This window comes from Neomonachus schauinslandi, chromosome 4, assembly GCF_002201575.2.
Source record: "Neomonachus schauinslandi chromosome 4, ASM220157v2, whole genome shotgun sequence".
NCBI lineage: Eukaryota > Metazoa > Chordata > Mammalia > Carnivora > Phocidae > Neomonachus > Neomonachus schauinslandi.
Genome location: NC_058406.1, coordinates 176,380,039 through 176,393,017, shown reverse-complemented (window position 1 = coordinate 176,393,017; position 12,979 = coordinate 176,380,039). Strand labels below are relative to the sequence as shown.

At 40.9% G+C, this 12,979-nt stretch overlaps 1 protein-coding gene across 4 annotated transcripts in view; it reads left to right on the top strand.

Annotated features, from left to right (window-relative positions):
- Positions 1 to 9,816, top strand: part of CYRIB (CYFIP related Rac1 interactor B) — a 146,270-nt gene extending 136,454 nt beyond the window's left edge. For all 4 annotated transcript variants that reach the window (XM_021688460.1, XM_021688463.1, XM_021688462.2 and 1 more), the window contains 3 exons: positions 875 to 1,001; positions 2,920 to 2,990; positions 9,074 to 9,816. In XM_021688460.1, the coding sequence (XP_021544135.1) occupies positions 875 to 1,001; positions 2,920 to 2,990; positions 9,074 to 9,137 (262 nt within the window). In that variant the 3' untranslated portion in view covers positions 9,138 to 9,816. The remainder of the gene's footprint in view (positions 1 to 874; positions 1,002 to 2,919; positions 2,991 to 9,073) is intronic.
- The last annotated feature ends 3,163 nt before the right edge of the window (positions 9,817 to 12,979 follow it).

Sequence of the window (12,979 nt, the reverse complement as noted above, 5' to 3'; positions counted from 1 at the left end):
TTAGTTAGTTAATTTTTCCAACACTAATCTGAATTCTCTGCTGGGTTTCCCTTCACTTTCAAGCCATTTATCATATATACCACAGTATTGTCTGGCTGGATTTCTTATCAGCAGGCAGAAAGAATCTCTCCTGGATTCCTAAATAACATGGTTTTATTAGATAACTTTTATTTTTGTGGAGCTTTTCATTTTCCAAAGCAGTATTTACACATCATCTTATTGGAAAACCTTACGAAGTAGGAGGGCAACTATTCATTATCGTTGTCATTTAGGGGAGTGAGGTCCTGGGAAGTGAAGGGACTTTAATGCCCAGTGGCCAGTCAGCCACACATGTCCTGGATGCCCTATCCTGGTTCTGGATGCTTTCTGCTATGCCATGCTGCCTTATATATAGATGAAAGTTCTATTTCCCTTTTTCCCAAATGAGAGAAGAATATGAGTGAATTTTAGTAGAATTAGAATCCAGTAATATAATAATGTAAATGCTTAGATTAAGTTAGCTTCTAAATAGCAAGCATATTGCTCTGTTAAGCTAGTGGCTTTTTTCATCATATTGGTGGGAACAACCTTTACAAAGCACCTATCCTGAAACCATTATTTTGGGGGTTACTTGATTTCTCTAAGTTTGCCTCATCCCTGCCAAACAGAAGCGGTGATACGCCAAGGAGGGTGCATATAGAGATCAGAATACGTACGTAATAACTGCTGCACCCACCTCAGTTCTCTGGGAATCTCACCATGGAGAAAGGGGGTACATAATGTTAGCATTCTTTTTAGAGATCAACAGGATACATCCTTCGGCATCAACTGAATGTTGAATCAGCTCATTAAGTAGTGATGTGCCTCATCCATCCATATGTTTTCTACCCTCCAGGGAATACAGAAGCAGATTTACAAATGAAGAGACGGTGTCATTCTGCTTGAGGGTAATGGTGGGTGTCATAATACTCTATGACCACGTACATCCAGTGGGAGCATTTGCCAAAACTTCAAAGATTGATGTAAGTTATATTGCTTTATTTAATTCCAAACCATTTCCATATGTGGAACTCATAGGCGTTTATTTTTTTAAGGTTTTTATTATTATTATTATTATTTTGACAGAGAGAGAGCAGAAGTAGGCAGAGTGGCAGGCAGAGGGAGAAGCAGGCTCCCCGCTGAGCAGGGAGTCTGCTTCTCCCTCTCCCACTCCCCGTTTGTGTTCCCTCTCTCGCTGTGTCTTTCTCTGTCAAATAAATAAATAAAATCTTTAAAATAAATAAATAAATAAAAGAGCTGCAGGTTGCACTCTGTCACAGACCTCAGTTTTATAGTTTCCGATAATGGTGGGCTTCTGTTGCCTTTTGTCTTGTGTTGGGTTTTTTACAGCCATACACGGTGGAGTAGAATGACCTGAGGACAGCCTCAGTCTTCTAGCATGCCTCCTTGTCCCTCTTGCTCCTCAGCAGTCCTGCATATTTGGCAATATAAATAAATGATTAGACATAAGAAATTTCCTTTCGTTCTTTGACCAAAGGCCATTTCAAACAAAAGATTTATTTCCAGATGTATACAGAAAGTCAGTAGAGGTGCTCCTAGTGAAAAAAGACTATATAATACAGATTTTCTCCTCCTTCGTAATCATAATTTGTGGCTCTAGTCTGGGTTCCCACTTTGCTTGTCCCTATAGAAGTTCATATTAGGAATAAAGCAGATTCCTGGTTTCTCTGTTTTGTAATTTCTTTCCTGACCCTGTTCATCAGAATTAGAACCATTATTTGGTGAGAATTGTCTTCTAGTTAGTTTCCTTTTCATAGCTAGCTCAGGCTCTCAGCATTTCGTGTCTAGATTACTGATTGCTAACCAGCCTCCCTACCTTTCTTTATTCATGTCCATCCTCTGTGAAGAGAAATGAGTTAACATTTATTGATTACTGTGTCTCAGGAATTTTATGCTTGTTTCCCCACTTACCTCTGAAAATACTCCTAAGATGTAGACGTTATTTCCTCTGTACTAATAGAGAATCTAAAATTTAGGGAAATTACATAGTATAATCTCTAGTGAATTGTGGAGCAGGATTTTGAACCCACATCTCCATGGCTTCCAAAGCCTGTGCTCGCCTTTTCTTTTCTACTTTTTTTTCTTTCTTTCTTTGGTTTTATTTATTTAGAGAGAGCTTGCGCTCTAGAAGGGGATTGGGTAGAGGGAGAGAGAATCCCAAGCAGACTCCACACTGAGCACAGAGCCCAATGCAGGGCTTGATTCCAGGATCCTGAGGCCATGACCTGAACCAAAATCAAGAGGAGGACACTCAACTGACTGAGCCACCCAGGCGCTCCAAGCCTGTGCTGTTTCTACTACACTCTACGTTTTCACGATCGTCAGGCTCATCTTCCTCACATACCACCTTTGCTAAGTTGTTCCCTTTTTATAGCCTGTAACAAGTCCCTACCCCATTAGTTACAATTGAGTGTTCCTTGGCTTGTGAGGCCCTCTGTAAACTCCCCTATGCTAGTCATTTCAGCCTTGCAAAATTCGGTCCTCTGCGTGTGATGAGCTTTATTATTTTTGTCAAGGTGTTTGTCTACCTGGAAAGGCTCCTCTGTTCCTTGGCAGCGTGTCCATTCCGTCTTCTCAAAAGCTGCTCCGCACCTGTTCCGGGAAGTCGTCCCTTAGCCGACCCTTCGTTTTCTCATTCGTGTGCGTGGTGCTTTTGTTTGACCGAATCGGTTCTTAAAAAGTTTTGTTTCACAGAGAAACTGAAAATAACATTTGGGTAGATTTTTTTCCTTCTTTTAAGAAAAATGATTTTGACATTTTAAGAATGTAATTTCTCATGAGTTCCATAGTTGTGCTAATTTAAGTACTACTGTTTTGAGATAATGAATGTTATATGGGAAAACAAACATTTTTACCTTTTCTGTTTCCTTTTCTCCTTAGATGAAAGGTTGTATCAAAGTTCTTAAGGACCAACCTCCAAATAGTGTAGAAGGTCTTCTAAATGCTCTCAGGTGTGTATATGTACATGTGCATATGTAGAGAAAAAATATCTGTAAGAAAATGCTTCAAAATGTGAATAGTACAAAGAAAATATATATTTCATATTAGAAATGGGAAGATCTCATTTTGCTTACTGGCAATCTTGCTTTCAAATACTGGTTACAGTATTTTTACAATAAAGAGAGCGTGCGTGTCAGGGGGGTGCAGTCACATGAAAATAGCAGCTTTATTTCTTTGCCAAAGATCTTGGCTTTCATTTTTTTATTGTCTTGGGATGTTTACTTTTTAATTTTTTTAATGAATGTACAACATGCTCACAGTAAATAAAATTCAGCAAACACAGGAAAATTTAAAGCAAAATAAGGAAATCACATGATCTCACTATTTTTGAAATAAACCACTATTAACATTTTGATACATAGTCTTGCAAAGCTTTTTCTTTACACTTGTAGATAGTCACAGTTCTGTGATACTTATCTTTTTACACATATAATACCATAAAAACACTTCTACGAAAACTAGCTCTTTTCCCTTAATATAGTGTGATTACATTTCTAGTTTCACAGATACCTTTATTACTTTTGTATATTTCTTACAGTATTTCTTATAATGAAAATAAAGCAGTTATTTGCTGTCTTTTCTCAGCTTAGACCTACTTGATGTTACTGTAGCTCCTAAGAATGCTGGAATTTTTTTTTTTTTTAAAGACAGGCTTTTTATTTTTTTTAAGTAAGCTCTAGGCACAGCACGGGGCTTGAACTCACGACCCCGAGAACAAGAGTCGCATGTTCTGCTGACTGAGCAGCCAGCACCTCTTGAAGGCTGGAATATTTTTTATTTATTCATTTATTTATTTATAAGATTTTATTTTATTTATTTATTTGACAGAGACACAGCGAGAGAGGGAACACAAGCAGGGGGAGTGGGAGAGGGAGAAGCAGGGGTCCCGCGGAGCAGGGAGCCTGATGCAGGGCCTGATCCCAGGACCCTGGGATCATGACCTGAACTGAAGGCAGACGCCTAATGTCTGAGCCACCCAGGCGCTCCTGCTGGAATATTTTTAAATGCAAATTTCAGTGTACTATAACATCTTGGACTCACAGAGATTTAATTTATAGTATAACTTCCCTAACATAAAAGATAATTTGCTCATTGCTCGATTATTTTGTGTTTAAACACAAAATTACACAGGCACAGAAATATTTCTATGGAGACTTCTTGAGGTCACGGGCCATCTTTGCTTTTCACTGTAGTGCACTGTAGTTCACATGATACACAAAAATGATTGCCAGTTCAGTATTAAATTTCTCACCTTTAATGAGCAAAATAGGTTGTTATTTTATCCTCTTGAATGCTTAGTCACACTTGGTGCATCATAAAGCAGAATTCTATGCTGTATCATCTCAGTTGAATGGAACCATCAAATGATTTTATTAGGATTATGAAAAGTATTCTGTAAGCAGTGACTACATGAGTAAAGGAGGTCAATTCTAAACAAATATAAGAAAGATTCAGGACCATAATATAACAATAAAAAGCCTCATAATGTCGAACTATTTCAACCATAAGCCTACAGAAACCATAACTTTCGGGAATTTTTTACTCTGGAGGTTTTTACAACATAAACCTCATTGGTTTTATCCATATTCATGGTATTGTGAATCTTTACCACTTGATCCCTTTCTGAAGACTCCCTGGGTCCCAGTCAGCCTGGGTTTTCTCCCAAGACCCTTCTTTCTTACTGGTGAGACACTGTGAAGCCAGCCAGTGACAGGAAACCTGCTTTGAAAAGGAAGAGGGAATCAAAGTCTAGGAGGGCCTGGTGTTATTTCTTTTTATTTTTTATGTTTTTTTAATTTTTTAAAAAGATTTTTGTACTTAGAGCACAAGCAGGGGGGGGGCACGGCAGAGGGAGAGAGAGAAGCAGGCTCCCCACTGAGCAGGGACCCTGATGTGGGGCTCTATCCCAGGACCCTGAGATCATGACCTGAGCTGAAGGCAGTCATTTAACTGACTGAGCCACCCAGGCGCCCTGGGCCTGGTGTTGTATTTCTTTACCTTGAAGGGACAGTGCCCCACACATTAAAAACTCAGAGTTTGCTTTTGTTTTTCAGAATTTAAAGGTAATTGGGCCTCTTCTATTCTATTCTAGAATTAGAGCAGCAGCAGGCAACGGGGCTGAGAGGTGGGATTGAAGTCTCACATGCAATAGTCTGTGTTTGAGGGAAAGGGGAAGTAAAGCACCATTGAGGCAAGAGCCACCTGTCAGTTTTCAGTTTTTGTTTCACGTATCTAATGGAAAGTAGAAAATGAAGGTTTTGTTGCAGAGATAACTCTTGAACTGTTTTTACGTGTTATGTGTCAGGTTCTTTTTCACCTGGGAAGTTTTGTAAGGTTCATTGGTACACTTGATACTTTATGGTAGTGGTTACAATTAGTAACATTTTTATATCACTGTACGTTCATAAACAATGTCATATGTAGGACTTTATTTAATCCACACCACAGCTCTGTGAGGTAGGTGATGGATAGAAGGTGCTGGGGATGTCTGAGAGACTCACAGATCATATAGCTAATAAATGTCGGAATCTGTTTTCACATTCAGGATTTCATTCTTAAAATCCCATATGCTTGATGCTGTATCATTGAGCCTTAGGTTTCCTACATGACTGAACTCTGAAGTGCTTTGGAATAACTAGGAAGGAGGTGAAAATGCAGATCCCCAGGTCACCATCCCCCAGAGAGTCTCTCTCTCAGGTCTGGGGTGGGGCTCGGGCACCTCATTTTATAAGCAAACACCCTAGCTGATGTAATGCTGGCACTTTGAGAAACACTGCTCAAACTAAATCACTGTAGCCCTTAATGTTCTTCACTCTAAGAGCAAAGGAGATACTAGTTAAAAAGCATTTCATAATCCCAAAAGTGCTGTGCAATTGTTGTTACTTACACCTCTACAGAATGGGAGATACTTTTGTGGAATTACTTTCTGAGTAGCTGCTTTACTAGAGATGCTCACTCCATCATTTGCCTCAGAGCTGACAGTTAATAATTAAAAATTTTTATTTTTATTTTTATTTTTTTTAAGATTTTATTTGTTTGACAGAGAGAGAGAGACTGTGCGCACAGGCAGGGGGAGTGGCAGGCAGAGGAAGAGGGAGAAGCAGGCTTCCAGCTGAGCAGGGAGCCTGATGCGGGGCTCGATCCCAGGACTCTGGGATCATGACCTGAGCCAAAGGCAGACGCTTAACCGACTGAGCCACCCAGGCACCCCAATAACTAAAAAAATTTTCAATTTTAATTGCGTACACATATATATGCTGTTTATTTTGAATGCTTCTCCGTAGCTATTATATATAGTGTCTCCAACTTATAGTATGTGATTACAGAAAAGCAGCAAGTCATGCCTAAATTTTACAGGTTGGAAAAATGGAACCAAGTGCCTTGACCATGAGCGAGCAACCTAGAGCTGGGAGTTAAGATTCAGTGCTAGATAACTGCGTTCTTTATTAAATTTCAGAGTAAAGGTAAATAATGGTTGATTTTCTTCGGTAGAAAAGTCATAGCACTCAGAGGAACTTTGGTGTTATGCACAAAGTGAAATAATGCCATACGTGTCCATATATTATTTTCATACATGTTAGGTGTTCCTGCCCTTTCTGCCCTTTCTTTCTTTCTTTCTTTCTTTCTTTCTTTCTTTCCTGCCTCCCTCCCTCCGTCCTTCCTTCTTTCCTTCCCTCCTTCCTTTCTTTCTTGTTTTGTTTTGTTTTTGTTTGTTTGTTTAGAGAGGGAGGGGCAGAGGGAGAGGGAGAATTCCAAGCAGGCGCCACGCCCAGTACAGAGTCCGACAAGGGGCTCGATCTCACAGCCCCAAGATCATGACCTGAGCTGAAATCAAGAGTTGGACGCTTAACCAACTGAACCATCCAGGTGCCCTAATTCCTGGCCATTTCTTGAGAAGAATGTGGTGATGTGACAGGCCTGCCTCCCAGTCAGCACCGTTCAGGGCAAGGATCTGAGAACTGCTGGAAGTGCATGATCACATCCCGCAGAAGCAGCAAGAACTTGTGTCTGGTAGAGAGCAAAGCACTCAGAACTCCTGGAATGTCCCAGAACATTGCTGAGTAGTGGTACTTAAAACTTAAATCTCTGTAGAAATGTTGGTGCCACTTGTGTGGCCCTGTTCCCCTATTCAGGCGCATAAAGGAAAAGGGAAAAAACAGAAATGAACAGAAGGATGTTAAACATTTTTATTTCCTGACATTAGTAGGATTGTGTGCAGCTAAATATACTTTATCTGCACTTGGAAAAGAAAACAAGGCTTTAGTGTTGGTTACATCGCCTGCCACTTAATGTAAATATTCCTTTATGGATTGTTTTTCCAGCCTGGCTGCATATTTTCTTGTCTTCCTTCCACAAGTACCGATTAATTGAGCACCTATCACATGCCAGGTGCTCTGGTGTCTCTTTAGTAATATGTGAACAGTTTGGAAATGACTTACAAGTAAAACTGTTGAGAATTTATCAGGTACTTAATAAGTACATGTTTGTGTCCTTACCTCTCCAAGGCTTTGCATTCAGGTGCTTTCTTCAATTTTTAAATTGATTTGAAATGAAACTAACAAGAATTGGGTTTAAATTTCTTGAAGACACAAAGACCATCTGTATGTACTTGCTTAAAATGATATATTCCTTAAAGATTATATGTGAAATTCTTAGAAGCCAAATTAACTGATACAGCATTAAGTTCTGTCTGAACTGTCCACATTCAAGCACTGAACATCTGTATCCATTGCTTCTCATCTGGTCCAGGCCTTGGTCATCCCTCCCTGAGGCCCCTGGAACAGCGCCCTGCTGGGTCCCTGTGCTGTTCCTCTGCTCCCTACACTTCTTCCTCAGCAGCCAGAGCAGTCCTTCCAGAACCTAAATGAAATCCCACCTAATATCCTCCACTGCTTTCACTGCACTTGGAATAACCTGTCTCTAAGGCCCCACTTGGTATTTTCCTCCTTTGCCCCTGGTATGAGTATATTACCATCTGTCTGCCCTGCCAGATTGTAAGCTCCTGGAACAGAGTCAGACATGTAGGCTTACTCACTGACTTTGGGCTATTAAAGGGCTCCTGTGGTGAATCTTCTCATAAACCAGTGATCACTCTTTATGATTCTTGTGTTTACATGCCTATAGCAAAACACATCTAGCTGGAAACAAGGCACTTAAGAGTATTGAGACATTTTGGGATGTGATGGTTTGGGACTAGAACGGAGCTCAGCATATTTCTCTGTAAAGGGCTAGAGGGTAAACAGACATTTTAGGGTTTGGGGCCACATGGTTTCTGTCACATCTACTTTGCCACTGTAGCAAGAAGGTAACTATAGGTAATACTGAAGTAAATCAGTATGGCGGTCTTCCATTAAAACTTTTTATACGGGCGCCTGGGTGGCTCAGTTGGTTAAGCGACTGCCTTCGGTTCAGGTCATGATCCTGGAGTCCCGGGATCGAGTCCCGCATCAGGCTCCCTGCTGAGCACGGAGTCTGCTTCTCCCTCTGACCCTCGCCCCTCTCATGCTCTCTGTCTCTCATTCTCTCTCTCTCAAATAAATAAATCTTAAAAAAAAAAAAAAAAAACTTTTTATAAAAACACTGAAATTTGCATTTCATATAATTTCCATGTTAACATGAAATATTATTCTTTTGATTTCTTTCCCCATTAATTTAAAATTATAAAAATGTACTTCACTCACAGCCCATACAAAAATAGGTAGTGGGTTAGATTGGGCCACCAGCTGTAATTTGTCAATCCCTGAGATGGAGCAAGGACTGTTTTCATCCGAGTGAGAGGTGCAGCTTGAGTGTTTCCTTTAGAATTTAACCAGTTGTGACTCAGTTACAAAGTTCTTGGATCTTCTGTTTAAAAGCTGGTAGGGAGGCTAAGCAAGACAGAACCTGAATCCAGTTGAAGCTGGAAATCAAGGGCATGATTCTGTGAGGGAAGATTGGCCTATTTGCTCATCTTGTAATACTAGAAACCAGTGAGTACAGATAATGATTTTTTTTTAATTCCCTAAAATTGCTGTTTTTGTTTGTTTACTTTTAGGTACACAACAAAACATTTGAATGATGAGACTACCTCCAAGCAAATCAAGTCCATGCTGCAGTAACAGCCGTGGAGTGCGCACCTGCTGTGGATGGAAGACAGTATTCTGCAGTGACTGGGAATGCTCAGTTTTTAGTGATTACAATTACTATCTCATGTACTCTTGCTTTTTATTTCTTGCCTCTGTTCCTCTTCCCTCTTTTTTAATCATGTTCTCGTTCTTAAGACTTCTTTTCTGTGCCAAAATCAGTAAAGTTATACTCTGAAGGGATATTGTCCTTTCAAATGGGCCATCTAAGGCAGCTAATTATGCATTGCATTGGGGTCTCTACTGAGAAAAATTGTGACTTGAACTAAATATTTTTAAATGTGGATTTTTTTTTGAAACTAATATTTAATATTGCTTCTCCTGCATGGCAAAACTGCCTATTCTGCTATTTAAAAACCCTCAATGACTTTATTTTCTACTGCCGCTTTTTTCATGTGCAGCCAAAATGAAAATGTTTAAATTAACTTGTGTTGTACAAATGGTACCCAACACAAACTTTTTTTAAATTAGTAAGACTTTTGTTTAAAGTTTTAAGTTTGCATTTGACTTTTTTTGTAAGGATGTATGTTGTGTGTTTAACCTTTATTAACTAACGTTAAAAACTGTGATGTGTGCGTAGAATATTACGTATGCATGTTCATGTTTAAAGAATGGCTGTTGATGATAAAATAAAAATCAGCTTTCATTTTTCTAAGTGTGGCTTGGTTTACTGGCGTTTTGTTTTTAAGCTTGTAAAATCTTCCCCGTGTTATTTTAGTGGAGTGCATACACACATCAAATATTTCCCCTTCTTTGTAATAGTATTTTTCATTATTGTCTTAGTTTTGATTGCTTTTAAAATCTTGCTAAATGCAGTAAGACCATTGATCTTGTCATTAACTGCCTCTTACTCTTGATTGACTCTTGTATGGTTGTAGTAATAGGAAGAAAACTGCACTTGCCTGACTCACAGTCCCCAGGAGTGAGAGGGTGGTCACAGGAGGCGAAGAGGGTGGCAGGAAGAGCAGCTCTCAGCATTGGGAGGAGCGTGTGTGTAAGAGGGGCTTGAAGCCACAAGCCTTGACACTCGTAGAAAACCAGCGTGTGTGTTATTTAAAGATCATAAAACCTTAATCATGAGATCGAAATGTCCTGATTGGGAGAAACAGCTTAAAGCTTGTCTAGTCCCACTGTGCTGGGGTTGTGATGAGTGTCTTGAGTGTCTGAGCTCTGGTGCATTTGAAGTGGAAGGAGTCCCAGAGGCTTCCACCAAATCCTTCTGGCTTAATAGTGCTGGATCATGATGCCCACATCGCCACCGTGGACTCCCTGCTGACCTCCTTGGCCTTGGTCTCATGTGCTCCCGGTGCATTCCCTGCTCTTCTTCAGCCAGGCTCAGCTGCCTGCAGTTTCTAAGTTGCGTGTGGCGTCACACCCCCCACACCAACTCTGGCTGGTCCCCAAGCCTGCACTTTCCTTCCTCCCTCACGTCCATCCGATGACCAGCAGCTCTCATTTTTTAAGACCTTCTCCATGAAGCCTTCAGGATAACATTACCCCAGTCTTCTAAGAGTATTGTAATGGGTTAAATAGTGGCCCTCTAAAAGATACGTCTACTTGGAACCTGAAAATACAACCTTACTTGGAACAAGGGTATTTGCAGATAAAATCAAGGATCTGGAGATGAGACTATCCTGAATTAGAGTAGGCCCTAAATCCAATGACAAATCCTTGTAAGAGAAAAGAAAGGGAAACAGACACAGCAAAAGGCCATGCGAAGGTAGAGGCAGATAGGAGCAGCGCATATCGACAAGCCACGGAACCAAGAATGGCTGGCAATCACCCGAAGCTGGAAGAGAGTCATGGGACAGATTTCTCACTCCAGAAGAAGGGAGTCTCCAGAAGGAACCAACCCTGCCGCTGCCACCTTGACTTCAGACTTCCAGTCTCCAGGACCGTGAGAGGACACATTTCTACCACATTTGTAGTAATTTGCTATGGCAGCCCTGGGAATCCAACACTGGTGTCTTGTTCCAACACCTCTGATACTTGACTGCACTTGTGGGTGCCTTTTCTGACCCTGTGAGAACTCAGATAAGAGCCATGTCTGATTTTTCCCTCAGTGCCCCAAGGATCTTGTGCAGTACCCAGACTGGAGTAGGGGCCAAGCGAATGCTCGAATGGGGTGAATGAATACAAGTAAAAAATAATAAGGCAGCTGGAAGAGAGACTGGCCTTTGCAGTCAGCACAGCTCACGCTCCGCATATTGGAGAAGTAGAGAAATCTCTAACTACAGACTGAGGGCTAGCAAACGTCTGCGGGCCAATCTGCCCACCTCCTATTTTTGTACAGCCTGTGAACTAAGAATAGTTTTTTACATTTTTACAAGGTTGAGAAAAATCAAAAGAATATTTCATGGCATATGTAAAGTATATGAAATTCAAATTCCAGTGTCCATAAATAAAATTTTATTGGAACACAGCCTCACTCACTTGTTTACATATTATTTTTGGCTATTTTTGCACTACAACAGCAGAATGGAATTCTTATGACAGAAGCCATATGGCCCTCAGAGGCTAAAATATTTACTATCTGGCCCTTTACAGAAAGAGTTTGCTGACCCCTCTGCTAGTTACAAGAGCAGGTTTATTTGAGAACTGGGGGTGATAGAAGTGCAGTGCTGCAGTGTGATAAAAGGAGCCATCCCTGCTGCCACGGATTTAATTTCGGGTCTAATAGTTGCTGTTCAGATGGCCAAAGAGAACAAATCGTCAACTTCCCACCTACCAAGTCTGATTTCTTATTCGTAACATCCGTCCTAGAGTGAAGGATAATGGGACTGACCATGGGCTCATCAAGAAAGAGGGCCAAGGTGAGTTGGCAGGGTCTGCCCTGCGAACTGGAGGGAGGTGGGACCCTGCTCCGCGTCGGTAAATCTTTTTTTTTTTTTTAAAGATTTTATTTATTTATTTGAGAGAGAGACAATGAGAGACAGAGAGCGTGAGAGGGAGGAGGGTCAGAGGGAGAAGCAGACTCCCTGCCGAGCAGGGAGCCCGATGCGGGACTCGATCCTGGGACTCCAGGATCTTGACCTGAGCCGAAGGCAGTCGCTTAACCAACTGAGCCACCCAGGTGCCCAGCGCGTCGGTAAATCTTAACGACACTCGAAACCCAGCCTCCTCTAGCCCCCTCTCCCCTCTAAAACACAGTTCTGTTCAGTATCTCTGCTCCTCTCAGTCCAGTGCCTGTGCCTCTTCCCTCATGACACAAAGTACCCATTGCATCATGACTCTCTTCGCCACTGCCCCATTTCTACAGCCCTGAATATGGATGACTAGAACATTTCAATCAGCTATTTTCCCTTTACAGATTGGGATTAAAAAGCACTCGACTATTTTAAGATTGCTCAAAATATTTTAGACTTGTCATAAAGATAGCATTTTTATTCAAATCTAGGTCTTTTGAGTTAAAAATGCCATTCTGGTTCCATTTGAGATTGCAGTCAACTCCATCCCATAAATTCTTATGAAATAATCCCTTACCGAGCATATTTCAGGCTCTGTACAGTGTGATGCATGGAAGAATGCATAGAAGGATCTGTGCATGAAGAGTCAGGAAACCCAAGCCACATCACTTCTTTGGAACTCTGCCTCATCGGTAAAATGAGAGAATTGAAACAAAATCTCTAATGTTTGATTCCACATCATATACTACATGTCTTGTATATACTATCTGCAAAAGGCAGTAGGAATGTGAACAGTTAAAACACAGACTTTGGAGTTGGTGGACTGGAGTTTAACTCAGTGTGACTTTGGTGAGTCCACGTCCTCATTTACAAAATGGGTAATACTCGAGATACCTACCCCTCTACAGTGGC